The sequence below is a fragment of the Pipistrellus kuhlii genome, unplaced genomic scaffold (assembly GCF_014108245.1).
Source record: "Pipistrellus kuhlii isolate mPipKuh1 unplaced genomic scaffold, mPipKuh1.p scaffold_m20_p_100, whole genome shotgun sequence".
Classification (NCBI taxonomy): Eukaryota; Metazoa; Chordata; class Mammalia; order Chiroptera; family Vespertilionidae; genus Pipistrellus; species Pipistrellus kuhlii.
Genome location: NW_023425406.1, coordinates 82,876 through 106,322, shown reverse-complemented (window position 1 = coordinate 106,322; position 23,447 = coordinate 82,876). Strand labels below are relative to the sequence as shown.

At 52.4% G+C, this 23,447-nt stretch overlaps 1 protein-coding gene across 1 annotated transcript; it reads left to right on the top strand.

Moving 5' to 3' along the window:
- Positions 1–1,201: 1,201 nt before the first annotated feature.
- Positions 1,202–23,430, top strand: HAUS7 (HAUS augmin like complex subunit 7). The gene is made up of 10 exons (XM_036429977.2): positions 1,202–1,420; positions 2,824–2,939; positions 7,788–7,855; positions 10,525–10,586; positions 14,685–14,776; positions 15,215–15,352; positions 15,442–15,526; positions 16,024–16,236; positions 17,129–17,240; positions 23,203–23,430. Exons 1-10 carry the CDS (start codon positions 1,256–1,258, stop codon positions 23,298–23,300), a joined length of 1,149 nt encoding a protein of 382 aa, XP_036285870.1. The 5' UTR covers positions 1,202–1,255; the 3' UTR covers positions 23,301–23,430.
- The last annotated feature ends 17 nt before the right edge of the window (positions 23,431–23,447 follow it).

Sequence of the window (23,447 nt, the reverse complement as noted above, 5' to 3'; positions counted from 1 at the left end):
CCCTGCCACACAAGGCCAGGCCAGGGGTCCTTTCCGGTTAGCCCAGATTCCTGCCCATCCCCTCCTCCCAGACAGAGCTGAGCCTTCTCCCATCACTCAGCTGCCTGCAGTTGCTTCCTGCCAGATCCCCAGGTTTCTCTCTGCCTCTAGATTTGTCCCCTGATCCCACCCTTCAGGAAATGGCAGGGTGAGGCACGGAGGAGGGATAGACCTTGGAGAGGACAGAGGAAGGCTGGTAGCCACTGCCTGCCACTCCTTGGGCATCAGCCACCCTCCAGCTCCTTCCCACCTGATCTGATCAGCAGGTCTTGGGGATGTGGGCATTCACTGAGCTGGGGGCTTTAGAAGTACGGGAGATGACCAGCTGACAAATTTCATTCCACACTTATTTTGAGAGATGCAAAGAAATGTGTAAGAGGACAGGGCAAAAAGGAGCCACCGAGCCTTCCAGGAAGACCAAAGACTGTCTAGGGGAGGAGGAGGGGGAAGTATCAGAGCCCAGCATAATAACGGTAAACTTTTATTCCTACACAGTGCTTTTTATGTGCCAGGTACTGTCCTAGGATTTTTTTTCCTCATTCCATCCTCCTCAATAGCAACCCAATGAAGTAAGTGCTCTCATTACTTCCATTAAGTGAGGTTAGGTAACCCGCTCCAAATCACACAGCTCGTGTAAGGTGACCAGACGTCCCGCTTTTGGCGGGACAGTCCCGATTTTTAACAATTTGTCCTGCGTCCCGCAGCGTTTTAAAAAAGTCCCCATTTAAAAAAAATAATCCGCGGGACAAATTGTTAAAAATCGGGACTGTCCCTCCAAAAGCGGGACGTCTGGTCACCTTAACTAGTGACTGTTGGGGTCGGATTCGAACACAAGAAATTCCCCTTTAAGTCCAGTAGTGTGGGAAACAGGAACTAGAGCATAGTGCTAGGAGAAGGAACAGAAGTCCCAGTGCCATTCAGTCTCCATCCTCCCAGGGAGAACCCGACCCAGGAGCGCCCTCTCCTGGAGGAGGCGCACCCGCCTGCGTCACCAATCCGGCCGCCCACCCCAGTGACGCGCGCTCGGCTGGTGTAGGAGAGCCCGCCCAGGCCCCGCCCACTGTCTCGCCCCGCCCCTCTCTGGCGCGTGAGAAACCCAATGGGAAGGCGAGGTGGAAGCCCCGCCCCGTCTCTGGTTGGTGGGCGGGACTGCGGCTACTGCGTGATTGGCAGCAGCGCCGGCCTGTGAGCCCGGGCGCCACGAAGAGCGTGAAACATGGCCGAGCTGGGTGCTGCCGCTGGTGCTGCTGCTGGTGCTGACGCTGGCGCTGCCGCGGGCGGGGATGCCGCCGCCGGCGCTGGCGGAGGCTGCTACTGCCCCGAGAACCTGGCTGAGGAGAGAGAGTCTAAGCTGGCCATCGACGTGTTTGAGAAGCTGAAGGTGCTGCGGGCCCAGGGACCCACTCGGGGCGGCGGCGGCGGGGTCGGGCGGAGGGGCTGGCGGGCCTCCCGCGGAAGCTGGTGGCACTGTATGTGCCGCCCCTATTTCCAGGCAGCGCTCCCGCTGTTGGGGACGCCTGGAGGGGTGTATGGGTCTGCTTTTTGAGTGGCCCCGGACTTTCTTGCTGGCTCCACGGCCAGTGTCTGGCAGTCCTGGCTGGCGCCGCGAGTGTGCTGAACCTTCTGGGCGCGCAAAACTAGTGCCAAGGGCGGGGAGGGAGAGGACCGTTGGTCTTGGGGGTGGGGGTGGGTTCTGGGGAGACAGGCGGGAAGGGTCCATGCTGCGTCACAGACGGATCTGCGTCACAGGCCAACGGTGGGAGTAGTGATGAAGCCCACTACACAGGGTTCGGTAGCTGTCCCTGGTTCCATTCTCCCATCCCTCTCCTCCACCCTTCCCCTGCCCCACTCCCTTGTCCCCTTCGCTTTTCCCCCATCCCTCCCCCTTCTGTTCTCTTCCCCTCCTGTCTCCCTTCCTCTGTCCCCCTTTCTTACCCCTTCCCCCTGTCCTCCTCCCCTTCCCCCCACTAACCCCTCCCCTCTTCTATCCCCCTTCCTCCCCCCTTCCCCTATTCTCCTACCCTCCTCTCTCTCCCTCTCCTCTATTCCCTCCTCCCCTCTTCTAGCCCCCTCCCTTCCCCTCTTCTCTTCCCCTCCCCTCTCTCCCCCTCCTCTACTCCCTCCTCCCCTCTTCTATCCCCCTCCCTTCCCCCTTTCCCTATCCTCCCCTCCTCTCTCTCCTCTACTTGCTCCTCCTCTCTTCTCTCCCCCTCCCCTCCATTCCCCCCTTTCACTTTCCCCCTCCACTCCTCTTTCTTCCCCTCCCTGACCCTCTCCCCTCCCCTTTTCCCCTCCCCCATTCCCTTCCCTTCCCCTTTCCCTCTCCTCTCCTCCTCCCCTCTCCTCTACTCCCTTCCAAGAGACGCCCTGTAGGCCCCATCTCCCCTCCCTCCACCCAGTCCTCTTAGTCCCTTAGCCAGAAGCCTGCATTGATGTCTCCATGCCAGAATCTTACTAAAGCCCTTACTTGCTACTAGGTCAAATAGCTATGGGGGCCCAGAGAGGGGCGTGTTTTATGGAAGTGGGGTGGCAGGCTGTCATGGATGGGGATGAGAAGGAGGGGAAATTACCCCTGGACAAAATGGAGGGGAGGAGAGGGGAGGACACTGTAGCGCGCACACAGTGGGGGTGGGGGTGGGGGTGGACTGTGCCTGCAGGCAGTTGTCAGTGTTAACAAGCCTGGTGTGTGCCCCGTGGCAGTGAACATGCGTGGAGGAGCAGCAAGGGCATGAGCGCAGAACTGCATTGCAGCCCTTCGTTGAAAGCTTCCCTTTCCTTGCTTAGGACCTCCAATGCCCCTTAATGAGGGGTCTTCACATCAAACAACCGGAGACTGTGAAACAACTGCTGTGTACTCCCTCGAAGTACCGCATGGATATCCTGCAGTGGATGTATACACGGTAATGGAGTGGCTGCCGCTTCCCCCAACCCACCTGAGTGAGAAGGGGTGTGTTCTGTCCCTGGTTCCACTGTCCCGCCCCTCTCCTCCTCCCTCCCCCCTTCCCCTGGCCCTTACCCCAGGGGCCCTGTTCTCTCTACCCCAGATCACCGTGACAGCAGCTGCTGAGGTAAGAAGTGCCAGCTATAGAGCCATGGTCAAATTTGGGGTGAAAATGCCCCCCCCCCACACACACACCATTTGGCTGTAGTACTCAGCTTGGCTTCTGAGCATTCTTTTTTTTTTTTTTTTTTTTTTTTTTACTTTACTGATTTCTGGGCTGGCAGGGGCCTGAGAAATGATCTATTATACTTACTTTAGTCGTTTTGTTTTCAGACTGGGAACTCGAGGGTCATGCTGGAGTTGTAACTTAACTGCCTCGGGTCTTTTTAAAAATATATATTTTATTGATTTTTTACAGAGAGGAAGAGAGAGGGATAGAGAGTTAGAAACATGGATGAGAGAGAATCATCGATCAGCTGCCTCTTGCACAACCCCTATTGGGGATGTGCCCGCAACCAAGGTACATGTTCTAGACCGGAATCAAACCCGGGACCTTTTAGTCCGCAGGCTGATGCTCTATCCACTGAGCCAAACCGGTTTTGGCTGCCTCGGGTCTTATCACTGAGGAGATACAAGCAGGGCCAAGACCCCCCGGTTTCCCAGTCCTTCGGGTCAAGGTGTGGCCTGGTGTATGTGCTTGGCACTGTGTAGGGGAAGCAAATCCTGCCTTGATGGCAAGGGGAAAGATCTAGAAAGCTCCACAGTGCTTTTGGGCATGAGCCCCAGGGATGCCCATGCATGGTTGGTACAGGCATCTTTCATGAGGCCAGGCCTGGGCCTGCCCCTCTTCTGCCTGGCCTGTCTGCCTCTGCAGCTGCAGAAGACACCTGGGCAGGAACCTGGCAGTGGACGATCGAGGGTCTAGCCTGTACCCAGCTGATGCCTGCTGGGCCACAGGATGCCAGCAGGCCTGTCCCTGAGCTGGGTATCCTAGGGACAGCCAGGAGGAAGGAGGAGGCATTTTCATGCTTACGTCTCTCCTGCTGCCTTGCAGGCTCGTCCCTCAGGTTCACCACCGACCTGGGCATACATGCTCTCAACCCTTGTGTGCTCGCTCACCTGTTCTCCCTCCTGGAAGTGCCCTTCAGGTCTCTGCATGTCGCACATACTCTGACACAGCCTTCAAAGACCCAGGTCACACATCTTCTTTTATTTTTTACTAGAGGCCCTGTGCACAAATTCATGCACCAGTCGGGTCCCTCGGCCTGGCCTGCGGGATCATGCTGAAACTGGTTCTCCGATATCCCCAAAGGGTTCCGGATTTGTAAGAGGGTGCAGGCCAGGCCGAGGGACCCCATTGGTGCAAGATCAGGGCCGGGGAGAGATGCAGGAGGTTGGCCAGCTGGGGAGGGACCACAGGAGGGCTCCAGGGTGTGTCCGGCCCATCTTGCTCAGTCCTCATCAGCCGGACCCCAGCAGCAACTAACCTACTGGTCAGAGCGTCTACCCCCTGGTAGTCAGTGCACGTCCTAGCGAGCGGTTGAGTGCCCTTAGCGTATCATTAGCATATTATGCTTTGATTGGTTGAATGGCCGACCAGTCAACCAGACACTTTGCTTATTAGGCTTTTAGTATATAGGATTATTACAAAAAATTTTAAATTAATTTTAGAAGAAGTGAGAAAGAGAAAAACATCCACGTTAAGAGAGAACTACATTGATCCGCTGCCTCCCGCACACGCCCTGACCAGGGGTCAAACCTGCAACCTTTTGGTGCATGGAATGACGCTCTAACCCACTGAACCGGGGCACATCCTATCTCTTTTTTGAAAGGTCTCCAGTTCTGCCTGCTTGCAGTGGCTCAGTGGTTGAGCATCAACCTATGAACCAGGAGGTCACGGTTCGATTCCGCGGTCAGGGCACATGCTCAGGTTGTGGGCTCTCTCCCCAGTAGCGGGCATGCAGGAGTCAGCTGAGCAATGATTCTCTCTCATCATGGATGTTTCTATCTCTCTCCCTTTCCCTTCCTCTCTGAAATCAATAAAAATATATTTTTGAAAAAAGTCTCCAGTTTCCAAGGCAAAACATATCCTTTCTTCCCCTGGACACTTACAACCTTGGAGCACACCCCTCCTGCCAGAGTCCTCGGCCTGTTGCTTTTGTCTCGCCTGCTGTGCTGTTTGGCTCTGCAAAGCACTGGGAACTGGTAGGGCAGGTACCAGGCAGGGCTCCCCCATCAGCCTGGACTGCAGCAGTGTTGTACTGATAAGAGGGCCCAGGGACACATGTGTCGGTGCCATTCCAGGCGCCTCAGATTCAGATACTGGGGCTTCAGTGACTGCAAAAGGCCCAGGCACGAATCCCAGTCCTGGGCACACCTCCGCAGTCTGAGTGCCACAGACATTGGCAGAGAGGAGGTGGCATTTGACCTGGGATGGAATAGGTGATGGGTAGGTGCTCATTTCCCCAGGAGCAGGGAGTTGTGTGGGAGGGAAAGCCAGGGAGCAGCCACCTGAATGGCAGCCCAGGGCAGCTTCACGTGGAGCCTTGCAGGCCACACAAGGCCTTTGAACTTGGTGCCCTGTGCAGGAAGAGCGTGGGACCAGGGAAGCACCGTACTGAAATTGGCATCTTGACAAGGTGACGGGGGTTCTGTGGCAGATGGATTTGGAGGGGGGAGACCAGAGGCAGGGAGATCAATATGGAAGATGTAGCAACAGCTGCGGGGAAACATGGCAGGCTCTTGGCTCAGAGTGGCAGATGGCTCACGTGCCAGCCATTGCCAGCCTCGGAGGGACCAGCGCCTTGTCTGGGAACCTGGGAAGAGAGAAAGGGTACTGGGGATAGCTTCGGCTCTAGTGCGGGGGGGTCTTGAGCTCCCTCCCAGGAAGAGGGAGGCCAAGGCTATGGCTCGTAGATCCTGGGGTGGGGAGGGGAGCCCAGATCTGCCTGGCCAGAGGAAGCTGGGCACTGGGTCGCTCTGCTAGCAAGAGAGGCACGGGGGGCAGTCCACAGCTGCATTCCTCAGATGCTTTTAGTGCTTTTTTAAACGCAAGAAACTGAATCCTTTTTATGATCCCACGCTGGCAAAAGTGCTCTAGTCTTTTCAAGAGCCCAGAAAGAGGCTTGGACGGGGTTCAGTCTCCCCCCTCCCCCCCAGTTCCTGTTGGCTTTCTCTGCACGTGGCTTTCCATTTCAGTCCTCCTCTGGGGCCACCTTGTTCACCCCTCTCGGCAGAACCTGGGAGCCGCACCCAGTATGGGCTGGGGAGCTCAGCATGGCAGCTCTGGTGGCTAGCCTAAACGCCGGTTGAGCTGGCCCTCTGTGCAGGAGGGGAGCGGAGCCCCAGGGCCCCCTGGGGGGATGAGTTCGTGGAACACGAGTTTCCTTGGCTCTCAAAGAGCTGTACTTGCTTTCAAGGCTTGGAACACTGTTCGTTTCTGCCCCGCTCCCCGCAGCTCCAGGAAAATCGACTTTAATGAAAGCCCTTCCCGAGCAAGGTCACTTAGGCCTTTGCGGACTTGTTCCTTAGTGTGTTGAAGTGCTTTGCTGCGGTTCAGCCTGATGGGCCGCTGGGCACTCGCCAGCGCTCGGTGCCTTGTGAGTGGGGACCTTGCCTGGCAAGCGGGCCCGGGGGGCAGCCTCCTAGCATTTCCCATGGTGGGCGCTTTCTCCTGCCCTTTCTGCCCCTGCCTTTGGCAGGCAGGGAGGGGGTGGGGCTGTGTTGTCTTAATGAGGCATGAAGACAGGTGCAGCTGAGCAGCTGAGGCTGGTGGGTGCGGCCCCCCTCTCTCTGCTGCAGTCCCAGGGGTCCCAGGCCCAGGCTTGGGGCGGTCCCATTGGCTCCCAGGGCCCCAGCATGGTCAGGGTAGGTGTGGCCTGGGACACAGGCATTTCTGGGCATGGCCCCAGGGAAGGAGCAGTGAGCCCCCTCCATGGAACAGTCAGCGTGACGAGAAGGCGTGGTCTCTAGATATCTTGATGCCAGGGTAGGGAAGAGCCTCTTGTCTTCATGTAGGGAGGTCCCACCATGGCATCCCGCTCCTGGGGCTCACACCATGGCCTCCTCACGGAGGAGACCCATCGGGAGGCCGGAGCTGCGTGTCACTTACGTAAGGTGACCAGACGTCCCGCTTTTGGCGGGACAGTCCCCGAAAATTGTTAAAAATTGGGACTGTCCTGCCAAAAGTGGGACGTCTGGTCACCTTACACTTGTGCTGCCTGCCAGGCACTGTGGCCCTTCCTGCCTTTGGATATGGTCTGTATCTGGAAAGTGCTCTGTCCACCAGCTTGGCATCTTAAGGCAAGATGCTTTTGAGTGGCCACTGTTTCATTTATCTCTGTGGTGTCATCGAAGCTGAGGCTCCACCACACTAGGAGGGGCAGCTGGAATTGCAGTGGGGAGCCCATAATACTAGGAGCCTCCAAATGGCTTAAAGCTGAGACCTGGAGTAGCTTAGTCCTCTTCTCCCCCCCCCCCCCCCCCCCCCGCCGCTGATTTAAAAACACACACACTTTTTAAAAATTATTGATTTCAGAGAGGAATGAAGGAGAGAAAAAAAAAACAATGATAAGAGAGAATCATCGATTGGCTGCCTCCTGCACGCACCTTCTGGGGATCGAACCTGCAACCTAAGATGTGCCCTGACTGGAATCAAACCACGGTCTCTTGGTTCATGGGTCAGTGCTCAACCACTGAGCCATACCAGCCAGACAGTAATTCACTTTTTAGGGTTTGTATAAGGAGGGGTCGTGAGGGTGCCTCTGCAGCTCACTCCGCCCTGACTGGTTTTGCTCTTTACCTGCAGGGCCTGTCCCTCCTCGGCACCAGTTCTTAACCCAGCAAGCAGGACCCCAGAGGAAGCGAAGATCCAGGGTGAGTCTGTGTGAGGGGAGTATGGAGTTGGGTGGTGGGATCCTGGGCAATTCTGAGCTTGTGCCTGGCCTCCTTAGTGACCTATGAATTTCCCATTGGACTGGTTTCTTCTGGATAGTGCACACCCTTTGGGTGTTGCTAGAACCTTCTAGAATCAGGCTTCCTCCCCCACTGATATAGCAAATGGGTGAGCTATTCTCATAGGGACATGTGAATAGGACCAAGAACCTGTCACCTGCCACTCCATCCCCCGAAGCTCTGTGGGCAGAGATGCCACTGATGGGTATGTCCTGTGCCACTGGTGTGTGCACGTACATACTACACCGGGTATTCCTAGGAGCACTCCAGGCAACTGGCCCTGGGGGCTCGTCTTGTAACCACTTCTTTTCAATCCTTTCCCAGCAGAAACTGTCCATAACCCTGTAATGGGCATTATTAGGTAAAGGGTGCCCAATTGTGGTCCTCAGGGTGGCGGCTAACTCTTCATCTTCACAGTGATTTCTCTAAAAGTTGAAATTTCCACGGGCCTGCCTTTGGCCCAACCACGCACGCCAGGATGGAGTAAACTGGACCCTGGAGGTCTGACCCATGTCCCAGCCGGCACTGCCAAGTTCATTGTCTGGGGGCAGCTGTCCCCGAGGCTCAGATAGGCCTAAAGAACAAGACATTGTGTCTCGAAGCCTGCAAGGCTGACCTGGGGGCTGGCCTCCCCCACACTGTGTCTGCTACTTCCCTGCCCATAGGACCACGGCCAAGCCGGGTGAGCCTGGCCATCAGACAGCACTTACATTGTCTAACGCACATGCACGCACAGGTGCTAACCCCGGCCCACAGCCTTGACCTGGCCGTTTCCGGCCTCAGTTTTCTCCTCTGTAAAGTGTGATAATAACCTCAGCCCTGCCCAGCTAGTGGGAGTGTGCTGAGTGTCCAAGCAGGCGATAGACATGAGTGCTTGTCAAAGAGTGTCAATGGGAGAAACTGAGACAAAGAGGGAGATTGGAGCCGAAACCCGTTTGGCTCAGTGGATGCAGGGGTCCTCAAACTTTTTAAAGTGGGGGCCAGATCACGGTCCCTCAGAGAGCTGGAGGGCCGGACTATATGAACTACTAATTCCTACTGTAACACCTCGGCTGCGCTCACTGCCCAAAAAACCTGGCGGGCCGGATCAGACTACTCTGCGGGCCACATGTGGCCCGCGGGCCGGCCGTAGTTTGAAGACGCCTGGAGAGCATTGGCCTGCGGACTGAAAGGTCCCGGGTTCGATTCCGGTCAAGGAGACGTACCTTGATTGCGGGCACATCCCCGGGGGTGTGTGTGCAAGAGGCAGCTAGTCGATGACTCTCTCTCATCGACGTTTCTAGTTCTCTATCTCTCTTAAATCCTCTCTGTGTGAAATCAATAAAAATATATTTGAAAAAAAAGAGGGAGATTAGAATCACGAATCCATCGGACAAGTCTTAGTGGGGCACCCTGCACTGTTTTGGGTGCTGGCAGTGCGGCAGGAAGTTATACTGCTCTCACCTGGGAAGGTTCTCTGACCTCTGTCAGCTCCTCAGGCAGCTGTCTGGCTTCTGCTAGAAGCCAGAGGTCCCTATATGGAAGAGCATTGGATGTGACCCCTTATTTTTAGGTGAGGAAACTGATGCCCAGAGAGGGGCAGTGACTGGGTGCAGGTCACACAGCAAGAGGCAGTTCTAGAATATATCCCAAGAAACTAGAAACACCAATCAGAAAGGATATATGCACCCCTATGTTCACGGCAGCACAATTCACCATAGATAAGATTTGGAAACAGCCTCAGTGCCCATCAGCACATGAGTGGATTAACAAACTGTGGTACATCTACACAATGGAATACTATGCTGTGTAAAAAAGAAGGAGTTCCTACCATTTGCAACAGCATGGATGGAACTTGAGAGCATTACTCTAAGTTAGGGGTGTCGAACTCAATCAGAGAAGGGGCCAAAATCTAAAATCCAGCCTAAATCGCAGGCCGAATGGTTTACTGAACAGTCATAAACTGTCATTGTGATGGAAACGCAGCGGAGTGCAGTGATGACAGCGCGGTGTGGGCCACATTGCAAGGCCTGGCGGGACGGATTTGGCCCGCGGGCCTTGTGTTTGACACATGTGCAAGTGAAATAAGCCAGGCAGAGAAAGATAAATATCACATGGTCTCACTCATATGAGGGATATAATGAATAACATAAACTGATGAATAAAAAATAAATCCAGAGACTGAGAAACGTTAGTCAGAACCTCAAACGTCAGGGAAGGGGGCGGGGGTCGGTGGGAGTAAGGGGGAGAGATCAGTCAAGGGACTTGTATGCATACATAGGAGCCTAATCAATGGACACAGACAATAGGGGGAGTGGGGCATGAGGGGGGGTGGGAGGTAATGGGGGAATAAGGACACATATGTAAGAAAAATATAATAAAAAATTAATAAAAAAAGAGGCAGTCCTAGCACCTAGGTGTGTAGTCCACCTGCTTCCTTATCCACCTGGCTCTTGCAGGCCTTGTGGTCACTGGACCTGCTGACATGGAGCAGGAACACCCTTCCCAGAGAACTACTGGGAACCCTGCATATTTGTGCACCCCCTGGGTGCCTGATGTCCTCTCCTATTTGGGTGGGTATCTGCAGTGATCGAATCCTTGTGTTCCGACAGTGATGCTGTCAGTGAGCCGTGAGCTGATGCTGATTGGGCCGGTTACCTCGGACATCCTGTTGGTAAGAGAGGGTGTTCCCACTCATCCCCACCCCTGCTCCCTAGCCCCCCAGCGCAGGAACCCATAGGATTCCTTGAGTAGAGCATAACCATTGCTGAGGAGGCCGAGGCTTCTGATGGCCAAAGGGACAGAGTGCATCTTGTACTCAGTCGATGACTTTCTACACGCCAGCACTGTGGTAAGTACTTATAACATGTCAGTAATTGTCACGCCCACCTGTGGCAGTAGTCCTTGCCTTAGGCCCATTTGACAGGAGGGGTGACAATTCACTTGAAGTCACCCAGTGACAAACCCAGGCCCGTGACTCCTGAGCCCATGCATTTTCCCCACCCCCACAAGTCACTCCAGATTCAAAGAAAGAAACCCTGCCCTCTACTCTTAATATTAAAAAAAAATTTTTTGAAGTCATTATTTCAACATTTTGGCTATTATAAATAACTAGAGGCCCAGTGCCCGAAATTCATGCATAGGTGGGGTCCCTAGGCTTGGCCGGGAATCATGGCCTATCAGGTTCCTGCCTCCCAGCCCTCCTTCCTCCTCCTTTCCTCGCTCCTTCAGTGCCCAGCCGCTACTGCTGGTCGCCTGCCATTTTCCATGCGGTGGTCAGAACATGTCATAGTGAGTGAATGATAGAACTCCCAGTCTCCTGCTCAAACTCCCTGGGGGGTAGAGGGAAGAATTTGCATATTAGCCTTTTATCATATAGGATGTTGCTGTGAATATTCCTGTACATGTTTTTGACTAAAGACATATTTTCAGTTCTCTGGGGTATACAGCTAGGAGGGGTATATGGCTAGGAGTTGCTAGGTCATATAGTAACTTGACTATGAACTTTTTAGGAACAGCCAAACTATTTTCCAAAGTGGCTGGGCCATTCTTACATTCCCACCAGCAACGTGTGTGGTTCTAGTTTCTCCACGCCCTCACCACTCTTACTGTTGTCTTTTTGGTTCCGGCTATCCTGGTGGGTGCGAGGGCGATCTCATTGTGGTTTTAATTTGTGTTTTCCTGTTGACAAATGATGTTGAGCATCTTCGTGTGCTTATTAGCTATTTATAGATTTTTTTTTGAAAAATACTTTTTATTATAGTTTTTTTTAAAATATATATTTTATTGATTTTTTACAGAGAGGAGGGGAGAGGGATAGAGAGTCAGAAACATGGATGAGAGAGAAACATTGATCAGCTGCTTCCTGCACACTCCCTACTGGGGATGTGCCCACAGCCAAGGTATATGCCCTTGATCGGAATCGAACCTGGGACCTTTCAGTCCGCAGACCCATGCTTTACCACTGAGCCAAACCGGTTTCGGCTTGAGAAATATTTTTGTTCAGTTCTTTTGCCCACATTTAATTGTGTTATTTGTCTTTTTATTCTTGAGTTATAAGAGAATCATTGTTGAGAGAAAATCATTGATGGGCTGCCTGCTGCACGCCCTTCACTGGGCATGTGCTTTTTGAACCGGAATCCAACCATGACCTCATGGTTCCTGGGTCTCCGCTCAACTACTGAGCCACTCTAGCTGGACTAACTGTTTGTTTTTTTAATTGATGTCCTTTATCAGGTTGAAGATGTTCCTTCTATTCCTACATTAAGTTTTTGTTTTGTTTTTTGTCATGAAAGGGTGTTGAATTTTATAAATGCTTTTCTGTATCTACTGAGATGATAATAGGGTTTTGTTCTTGATTTTATTCTTCCTTTGTTTGTGATACTCAAAGTTTCCTTCTGGTATCCTTTCACTTCTGTCTGAAGAACTGCCTTCAGCAATTTATTTATTTATTATTATTATTATTTAAATATATCTTTATTGATTTTAGAGAGGAAGGGAGAAGGAAAGAGAGATAGAAACATCAGTGATGAGAGAGAATCATGGATTGGCTACCTCCTTCATGCCCCACACTGGGGATTGAGCCCGCAACCCAGGCATGGGCCCTGACCAGGAATCGAACTGTGACCTTCTGGTTCATAGGTCAGCACTCAACCACTGAGCCTCTCAGACCCGGCCCCTTCATTCTTGATATATATTTTCACTAGATACAGAATTTTGGGTTAGCAGTTCTTCCTCTGCAGAATCTGTTCAGAAATCTGAAGTCATTTGAATCATTTTTCCCTTGTGGGTCATGCATTGTTTTTCTACCGCTACTTTTAACACTGTTTTCTTTGTCATTAGGTTTTTTTTAAATCAATTTGATTATGTGTTTGTGGAAAGATTTCTTTGTGTTTGTCCTGTTTGGATTTTCTCAGCTTCGCAAATCTGCAAGTTTGTGTCTTTGCCATACCTGGAAAGTTTTCTCTCTGTTGCTCATATTATATAGTTTCTGTTAATGTTTTCAAGTTCACTGATTCTTTCCTCTGTCCCTCCATTTTGCTGTTGAGTCATTCAGTCAGATTTTAATTTGTTTTTTTCTGTTCTAAAGTTTCCATGTGTTTTTTTTAAAATCTTATTTTCTTGCTGATACTTTCTATTTTAACTTTTGTTTCAAGAGTATTCATGATGACCTATTCAGCATTTTAATGATGACCACTTTAAATTTGTCACGTTACTCCAGCACCTGCATCATCTTGTCATTGATGTTAATCGATTGTCTTTTCTCATTCAAGTAGAGATTTTTGTGGTTTTCTTCATGTGCCAAGTAATTTTAGATTGTGTCCTGGACATTTTGACTATTACTTTGACTCTGGGTCTTAAATTTTATGGAGAATGTTTATATTTGAGAAGGCACTTAATCTGATTGGTTTCAGCTGCCTGCTTCTCTGGCTTATGGTCCCAGTGACAGCTCAGTTCCTACAGCCTTTGTGCCATTTGTGTCTGTTTTGCACGTGCGCCACCTGGTGGTTGGCCTGGGACCTGCGTGGTTTCTCCCCTGGCTTAGTGATCAGTCTTCAGAATGCTCATCAAGATCAGATCCACCTTCAAATGGGTCGGGGGGGTGGGGAGGAATAGGGTGAGCCCAGACATTCATAAACAGATTTCTGGGGTCACTTTCCTAAGCTCTCCCCTCCCTGTCATCTCTTTTATACTACCTGTTTCCCGCGAGGTGGGATGGGGGTGGGAAGGGACTCTCCTTTTGCGTCCTCAGCCGTAAATCACTCACGTCATGACTGCACCACAGCAGCAGGAGGACAGAGAGGAAGAAGGGGTGGCAGGATTTGGCCCCATACCTCCACCGAATGGAGAGGAAGTTTCCCTGTCCCCCGAGTGTTGCCCCTGCTGTTTTCTGCCCTCAGCCACTTTGATTGCTGCTGCCACCCCCACCATCCTATTGCCAGAGGCCTGAGATCTGAGAGAACAAAGAAGAGGGAGGGAGAAAAGGCCAGGGATTTCTCCTGCTCTCTCTGCGCCTTAGGGGTTCTCTTTTCTGGAACTCTCTTCTGGGTTTGGGCTGGGCTGAGTGCAGGTTTGGGGAGAGCAGAGGAGAGAACACAGCCAGAAGTCACCATCTGAGTGGTAACCTTGGCAAAAAGTTGGGCCTGCCACTCCATGGAAGGAGGGAGGCTTTATACTTCTGAAGCCTTGAGCTCCGGGCTGGGCAGCTGCCTGCCAGGAATCCTAGCCACCTGTAGGGCAGGGGGCTAACTCAGCTGCTAGAAGGCTGGCTGCGTGCCGCCTGCCAGGGACAAGTCTTTGATCTGCCTGTGAGGGGGAGCAGGGTTGGTGCAGGCCACCTCCAGGGCCCCGTCTTGTTGTGCCATCAGCTTGGTGGTTCCTGGCTGGGGAGGGTGATCCGCTGAGAAGGACAGGCCTCCTCCTCCTGGAGCTGTTCCTGAGGATCAGGCCACCATCAGGTCCCTGTGAGGTGTGTTCTGCCTTCAGCAGGCCCTCCTGCATCCTGCACGCCCACTCAAGAAGCCACACTGTTGGATGTATAAAGAGCACACGCTCCCATGTGTTTCCACAGCACTTGTCACTTCCAGAGTGGTCCCAGGCGTTACCGCAGCCCAGGGCTGGGCGTGAACAGGGAGTCCACAATGTTGCGGGGTGGGGACTACAGAGCTGGTGGCCCAGGCTTCTCTTCCCCGCTAGCTACAGCAGGGTGGGGTGTGCGGCGGGGGCACCCAGCATGCCTTGTCAGTGAGCGCATGCGGTGTCTCCTGTCCAGGGCCGGGGCGGCACCCTGGAGCAGCTGCGCGTCATGGAAGAGCTGCTGGACGCGGTCCGGAGCATGGCCACCGGATGCCTCATCATGTCCAGGTAAAGTCTCGGGACAGGCCCTCCACGGAATGGCCAGCAGGTGTCCTTGGTTCTTCATCCGGAGCTGGTCGGCCGGGGACCTGCTGGGCACCTGGGCCTGCCACTGGGCACATCTCTAGCTGGGGTTTCACCCCTCGCCCTGGCGGCCGCAGGTGCATACTGGCCCAGGTCCCGGGCTGTCAGGGTGAAAGGGGTCGGGCCTGCTGAGGGGAGGGTGTGCTCAGGCTGACCCTGCTGGTAGGTGGGCTGTTGGGGTTATGGGGCTCAGCTCCAGCTACCAAAGCAGGCGGGGACTGGAGGAGACCCCTTCTCTTGGCCTCTCGGCCAGCTCTTATGTGGCCTCTTGCGTTTCCCCCATGGGACCTCAAAAGGCTGCCAGCACAGACGGATGCTGTGCTCCGTCCGGCTAGTGACTGCGGCCCTGTGCTTTCTCTGTAGTGTGGAGAGGCAGTTCAAGAAGACCAGGGAGGAGAACGAGAAGATACTGGGGACCCTCTTCTCCAGCCCCCATCTGCGCAGTCTCCTGAGACCTGACTGTAAAGCACGTGTGAACACCAGTGTTTACGACAGCAAGAGGTATGGGCCCTGCATGGTTCTGTGATCTCAGACACTCTTCCTCCCACGTGTGGCCCGCGACGGAAGTGCCCCCCCTTCTCCTCCTGCAGGAAGGTGAATGAGGACAAGACTGTGCTAGTGATGGTCAAGCAGCTGCAGGAGAGCGTGGACAAGCTGGAGCTCCTGCGGGCGGAGGTGAGAGTGCTGGCTCGCAGGGCCTAAGGCACCCCATCTTTACCATGAGCTTAGGGGTAAGGCTTAAGTGAGGTAGCGTGTGCCTAGGTCCTGATGGGCTAGAATGCAGTGGTTTCTCAGCTCACGTGAAGGGGAGAGACAGACAAGCTCTGGGTAGGAGCTGAGAGGCTTCCTGTCAAATTCAAAGGGTTGGCCTCAGGTGAGCTGCACGCCAGGCCCTGAGCTGCCTTTGATGCAACCCTCCCAGAAATCCTTGTCCTGGCTTCCTTATTCCCCTGAGGAGGACTCTGCCCCCCCCCCCCCCGCCGCCCCCCCCCCCCCCCAGGCCGCAGCGGCAGGGTTGAGGCCAGAAGCATCAACCTTGCTCGAACGCAAGGTGTTCTTTTCCACCTCTGGTCTTTGGAAGGCCGGGGTGGCCCCTGCTGGGTGGAAGGGACCTGGTGCCCCATGCGCAGGTGGGCAACCTCAAGGGGCCCTCTCTCTCTGGCTTTGTGCAGCACAAGAGAGCGGTTGGTAGGGGCAGTGCCGAAGCTGGCATCCTGGAGCAGAAGCTGCGCCTGGTCATCTCTGACTTCCACCAGCTCGTCCTGGCTTTCCTGCAAGTGTACGACAAGGAGCTGAGCGAGTGCTGCAGCATGGATTGCCCCTTCATCCACCCGCTGGGCCCCATCATCGAAACCGTGTGCAGGACTCTGATTTCCTGCCGCAAAGTAAGACTCGCCCTCTCCTCTCCCACTGTAGGCCCTAGCCAGGGGCCCTGGGGCTGAGGCAGAGGGCTGGGCGGGGCTTGGCCCAGGCTCCCTGTGAGCAAGTGGCGCAACTGGGTTCTGGGCTCCGTCCTCAGCCTGGGTCCTTCGGTGGGTTAGGGCAGGAGATTCTCTTGGTGCCGTGCAGGGGATGAAGGTTAAACTGATGGCCCCTTGAGGACCTCACTACACTTCAGGGGCTGTTACCTGAGCCAAGACCCTGGGCCTGGAGGAGCTTTTGTGTCTGACGAAGAACTATGCCCTACAGCCACACGCTTCCTGTTTGTGCCCTTGACTCAGCTCAGAGAAACAGGAGAAAGTGGTCTCACGCTGCTGAGCCAACTATGTGAATATTTACTCCTTAAGTTTTACATTTCAGAGCCCCAGAGCCAACCTAAACGCAGGCTTTGGTTATGATGATGAGCCCAGTGGCCATTTGTGGAAGTCTGACATTGGCTCAGGGCTTCTACATTTGTCTTAGTTACGTAATGGAAAGGCTCCTGTCCTCTCCCATCAGAAAGGCCCTTTGATTGGGGGACAACGGTTCCCCAACATGGGATATATTCCCACCGTGCCATTGGCTTTGTTTGGCTACCAGTGTGGGATGGGGCACCTGCTAGTATGGCATCCCCGCTGGGCTAGGAAGAAGGAAGTTAGGTTGCAGAACCCTGATGGGTGAGTCTCCAGGTAGCTGGAAGTCCTGCCGTCACCCATGGGTTTCCTTGGGGGTGAATGTCACATGCTTGAGGGCCCAGGGAGGAGCACACGCTGAACGTGAACCTGGGTGGGAAGCAAGAGATGCCTTTTGTGGGTCAGACCACAGAACTTAATGCCCACATGTTTCCCTCCCTCTCAGCTGCTGAAAGCAGTGTTGGACGTCACTGAAACCTCATCAGACGCTGTTGATACTGCGGAGAAGCAGCAGGAGGGTGGGCAGAACTACAGTGCCAACATGGCGATGAGTCTGGGTACGTGATCATCTCTGTATGTAGCTGCAGTCGCGGACAGGGCTGTCCCAGTGCACCTAGGCTTAGCACCTGCCTCATGCCAGGGTTCCTTCTGTGCTCACCCAGTATTTGGGGAACATTTGGGGACTGGCCCCTTCTGCTTTCGACAGATTATAAAATCAGAACATTAAATTGTAGAAATTTGGGATGACCCAAAGTCGACCATAAAATAAAAATAATGCAATAACCTGTCCCAGAGATAGACCAAATATTTTGGTCTAGTTCTCTCTATTCCTTTTTCCCAAATACATTTTTATTGATTTCAGAGAGGAAGAGAGAGAGAGAGGAACATCAATGATGAGAGAACCATTGATTGGCTGCCTCCTGCATGCCCCCTCATTGGGGATTGAGCCCACACAACCTGGGTATGTGCCCTGACCGGCAATCGAACTGTGATCTCCTGGTTCATAGGCCGACACTCAACCACTGAGCCACACCACCTGGGCTGCTTCCATTCTTTTCCCTCTCATTTTTTTTAATTTCTTTGTATAAGTGAAGTGTGATAACAACATGTGTACTTTCATATTATTACTAGAGGCCCGGTGCACAAAATTCATGCACAGATAGGATCCCTAGGCCTGGCCAGCAATCAGGGCCAATCTGGGCCTTCCTGCTGCCAGCTTCATTCCACACCACCCCCTGGTGGTCAGCGCATGTCATAGCAAGTGGATTGAACTCCTGGTCTCCCGGGGAACTCCCAAGGCTACACTTTGCATATTAGCTATATATATATGTTCTTTCCCTTGGATCTCATTATAAACATTTCCCCATGTTCCCAAAGTATAATAGCATTTTTAATTATCAAACACTGTTCTGTTCAGCCATTCGCTATAATTTGCTTACCATCTTCTGTGACTGAGCGTGTAGGTCACTTTCAGGTTTGAGTGTAATTCCTAATACTGTTGCAGGGTTTGTAATAGTGTAAGATGAAAACAAGGTGAAGCTTTGCCATTGGGTAGTATTCAGGTAGATAATGGTCTACATGGTGAAGCGTAGCGTTCCTTATTTCAGAGGTTGGTGATGGCACCTTGAGGAAATGTATATTATAGAGTGCTGAAGGAAAAATGCAGGGTAAAAAGGAAATGCACTAGATGACCTCAGCTTTCTAAAGGAAAACAGTTTATCCCTAGCTGGTTTGGCTCAATGGATAGAGCAGTGGTCGGCAAACTCATTAGTCAACAGAGTCATATATCAACAGTACAACAATTGAAATTTCTTTTGAGAGCCAATTTTTTTTTAAAACTTCTTCTAATGCCACTTCTTCGAAATAGACTCGCCTAGGCCATGATATTTTGTGGAAGAGCCACACTCAAGGGGCCAAAGAGCCGCAGTTTGCCAAACATGGGAATAGAGCATTGGGCTGTGGACTGAAGGGTCCTGGGTTTGATACCAATCAAGGGCACATGCCTGGGTTGTGGGCTGGATCCCCAGTGTGGAGCCTGCAGGAGGCAGCTGATCAATGATTCTCTCTCATCATTGATGTTTCTCTCTCTCTCTCCCTCTCCCTTTCTCTCTGAAACCAATAAAAATATTTAACAAACAAAATAAATAAAGGAAAATAATATAGAAGAACCCCTCACAGGAATGGGCCAGAATGTAAACATTGTTTTCTCCCTGTTGGAATCAGAGGTAGTTTAGTTTAATTTGTTTCTTTATCCTGCTTTGTAGTCTTCATATATTCCCCCAATAAACACATATTACTTAGATAATTCCCCCATTGTCAGGCTTTTAAAAAGAATGCAGCTGCCCAGATGGTGTGGCTCAGTGGTTAAGTGTCAGCCTATGAACCAGGATGTCATGGTTTGATTCCCAGTCAGGGCGCATGTCCAGGTTGTGGGCTTGATCTCCAGTAGGGGGAATGCTGAGGCAGCTGATCAATGATTATCTCTCATCATTGATGTTTCTCTCTCTCTCTCCTTCCCCCTTCCTCTCTGAAATCAACAAAAATATACTTAAAAATGAAAAGGGTGCAGCGAACATGTTCATACATAAAATGTAGGTCCCCACTTTCAATTATGCCCTTAGGATGGGGTTCCTGAGGTCATGGTGGAGAGACTCGACTCATCACCATTTGCAAGGCCAAGCAGTTTCCATCTTACTGTATCCTCACCAGCACTGGATTTGATCTTTCTGGCATTTCCACTGCTGGATAGGGGCAAAAATGTAGCTTCATTTCGTTTCAATTAAATATTTTTTTTCTGAGTAAGTTTATCTTTTTTATTTTAGAAATATACATTGAGAAGACTTTGGTAAGAAATATAGCCTTTAGGGAGGAGTCTCAACTCCTAGGGATAGAAACATGAAATAGTTGGATATTTTCCCCTGTGCAACCCCCCTTTATTCCATTTCAAATGATTTCAAAGCCAATACTGAGTAACCATGTCCCAGATTGAGAACTAGACCATGCCTAGCGGCCACGAAACCCCTCACATGCTTCTTCCTGCCCACAGCTAACCGCTGTCCTGACTTGGTGATGATTGTGTGTCTGTTGCTCTTACGGAAGCCCCTTGTACACTTCCTCCTCTTGTTTTCCAGATTCTCTTGGTCTTGGGCTTTGACAGTTGGATTAGAATATGTTTCGGTGTAGATTGCTTTGAGTTTATCCCTTTTGGAGTGCTTTTTTATTAACACCCGCTGGACAGTTGACAGTTCTTTCTTCTTCACATCCTCTTTGCTCTGAGCCTCAGGGCCCTGAGCCAAATATGATCACTGAGGGCCCTCTCAGGTCTTTCCTGGGCATCTGCACAGTCTCGGGCCTGCATAGCTTTCAAGGCTCCCTTGTGGGCATCTCGTTTCCCCAGCCTCTCTCACGCTTTCTGCTGAGTCTATGGTTTGTCCCAACTCTTATCCATCACCTCAGGCAGCAGGTACTAAATCATGGGCCCATAGCCGTTTCTCCCCAGTGTACCCCCAGAGAGGTTTTAGGCTGCATAGCCTCTGAGCCTTTCCTTTGGAGGCTGTCTTTGCATGAATTCTCTAGCTAGTCCTCTCCTTGGGCTGCCAACCTTTCCCCGCTCTTGGCTTTGCCACTGACACTTGCCATATGTATACCGGGCACTCACATATCTCTCTTCTTTTGAACTGAACTGCAACAGAATCCTCCACTTTCAAATATATCCTAACATTTATCCTAAGCACCACTATCACTATTACTCTCACCCCCAATGCGTGTAATTGCTGTTAATAAATTACAGTCCATGCTGTCATTAATGTAATGGTGATCATTAGTCTTCTGCATTGTGTGCCATCTCAGCCATGGTCACGGGACCGGTGGCAAGTTTTACCTTTTACTTTTCAAATATATTTTTATTGATTTCAGAGAGGAAGGGAGAGGGAGGGAGAAAGATAGAAACATCAACGATGAGAGAGAATCATTGATTGGCTGCCTCCTGCACGCCCCCCACTGGGGATCAAGCCCGCAACCCGGGCATGTGACCTTGACTGGAAACAAACCCGGGACCTTTCAGTCCATAGGCTGACGCTCTATCCACTGAGTCACACCGGATAGGGCAAGTTTTACCTTGTAGCTAGGTGCCCTTTTTGTCTAAGATGTGTGAACCCCACCCTCACCCTCACCCTCACCCTTTATACTTTTTTGGGTGGTGCTGCCTTACACATGGAAGGCATGTCCAAGTTCAGTTCAATTCCTGATTTTGCTTGAAAGGAGTTCTTGGGCTGTAGACACCCCAGAGGCACAGTCCATGCCAAGGACCAGTCAGAATGGCCTATGCATTTCCCCTGTTCCCACCTATGTGTCTGTGCTACTTCCCCTCCCAGTATAAGAAGCTGGGCCACCAATCTGGATGCCAGTAGGCCGATTATGTTGGTTGCTTGTCCCATCGTCATTCACCGGTCACCATCTCCATTGGGTGGCCCTGAGGCCCCATTTGACCTCCCAGGCCTCTGGAGTCCCCAGTGCCATGAAAATGTCATTGCACTTAGAAAACAAAGCATCCCTGTCTGTGCTGGGACTGAGGGAGGGAGTTAACAGCCCCAGCATAGAGAGATCGAGATTGTAGCAGCTTTGTGGAAGCTAGAAAGTGGATGGGAGCGATTTGATGGATGCAGGGGGTGGAGAAAACCACAGCCAGAAGGCCAGCCTGAAGCAGCATTGGAGCTGTGTGTGTGCCTGGTAGCCCACAGCCCTGGCGAGGGGGCATTGGCAAGTAGGCCGGAAGCAGAGGGCGAAAGCCAAGCAGGTCTTTACAGGTTGGTGCTCCCAGTGAAATGGACCCTATTGAGATGAATGAATGGCAAACCCAGGCAGCAACCCAGATGAAGTCCACCTGTTTCTGGCCTCTGAGGGTCCATGGCATGGGCTGACCCCATCTGCGCCTGCTGCTCCGCCCCCACGGAGCTCCTTTGGTGGAGGGCAGACCTTGCAGGGAATGAAGACTCCAGCAGAACACAGCAGGGCCAGCGCCATGAAAGACAGAAGACCTGGAAAGCTGGGCTAATGGACCTTTCAGAGAAATGAGCTCGCATACTCAATACAGCAGGTCCTCGAACAATGTCCTTTTGTTAGAATATTGATGAGATGCTATTTTATCCCTCAGCCTATGGTAGAATTGGTTTCGTTATACGTTGTTTTACTAGAGTCCCAGAACGTATTGACCACATTCAGTACAGCCTTATATCATGTCCAGATGAACAGCAAAGTGTAGAAAAACAAGCAAACACCCCTACAAGTTAAAAAGGCTTGCCAGGCTGTTGAAAAGTCAATAGAAAGGTAGACAACAAAATGAGGCGACAAATGTCTAAGAGTAGAAAGAAAATGAAGACAGAAGTAATGCAGAGGCCCGAGCCAGGTGGCTAGCAAGCTCTCCAGAGAAGGAGAGGAAGGAACATGGAGGATGTAGGGCTGGGCCAGAGAGAAAGCCTGCGGCCTCCAGAGGGCTTAGGGCTTCCGGCCTAGGATCTGAGACCCAGCCTAGCTCAGTCAACACAGGGCCAGGTAGTGACCCGAGTCTTGGACAGAGGGGAGACATGTTAACTAATTTATCAACTAGGGCAGGGCCAGCCTGGGAGAGCAATGGGCTAGAGCCGCAGTCGCCAACCTTTTGGACCTCATGGGCCACCAGTGAGTGGTCTACAGGCCACCAGTTGGTGACCGCTGGGCTAGAGGGTCTAGAGGTTGGGAAAACCTAAGGATCCCATGAAGGCAGATGACACCCAAGGTGACTTAGGAAGAGCCCATTTGTGGAGCAATGTGATTGCAACAGGAAGAGGGCTATGGCGACGCCAGCAAGAGCATCAATGTCAAGTGGGGAGGGTGTTTGGGAACCATCTTGGGGTGGGCCAAGCTTGGTCCCAGCTCTGCCAGGAGTCTGCCTGCTCTAGCTTCTCCCTGGGGCCAGTCACCGGGAGGCACACCCCATGATTCCTGAGCTTCAGAGTCACCCTTGGGATGGGCAGGACCAAATGCCAATTAACTGCCTTGCCATGTGGATGGGCGAGGAGGCAGGGAAGCAGGCTGGTGGAGAAAAGAAGAGGGGTGTGTTTAAGTTAAGGCGCCACCGCCAGGGAAACCCCCATACTCAGCGTGGGGGAGAGGAGCAAGCTCAAGTTCTCCCCCACCCTTCCATGCCCGGTGGTCATACGAAGTTGGTACCTTGAGAGGCAGATGCATGTTGTGGCAGTGTCCCTCTCCCCTGAAGGCAAAGCAGCAGGTCACAACTAAGGACCATGTCATTTGATTTGTGTTTCGAGTCACAACAACCTGTCCCCCCACCCCCCTTCCATCTGCGTGGCCCTCACTGTTCTCCGTTCAACGACTGGTTCAGCTGTTTCTGGTTCACTGTGGGAACCAGCCCCATGTCCCCCACTCCTCCCCCCTCCCCCCCCTCACCTTGGCCATAAGCCCTTTGATGGCCATGGGGGCGCTAGACTCACTTTGTGGTTTGTATTTTTCTTTGCTCTGCAGCCTCCAAAATGGAAGAACTAATCCAGAAGTATAAGCTCTTCAGTGTGAGTCTGAAAAAGAGACTCGAAGAAGGCTTCGATCTGGAAGTGATTCTCTGAAGAGGCAGCCGGGGTGATCGGGGTGACCGAGCCATCGGCAGGGGAAGCAGTTATAACCCTCACGTTCTCCAGGCATAGCCTTCAAATGCATGATCCTTCAGCTCCTTGTGGGGGTGCGGGTGGAAAGGGGGGAAAGTCGGGAGGGGG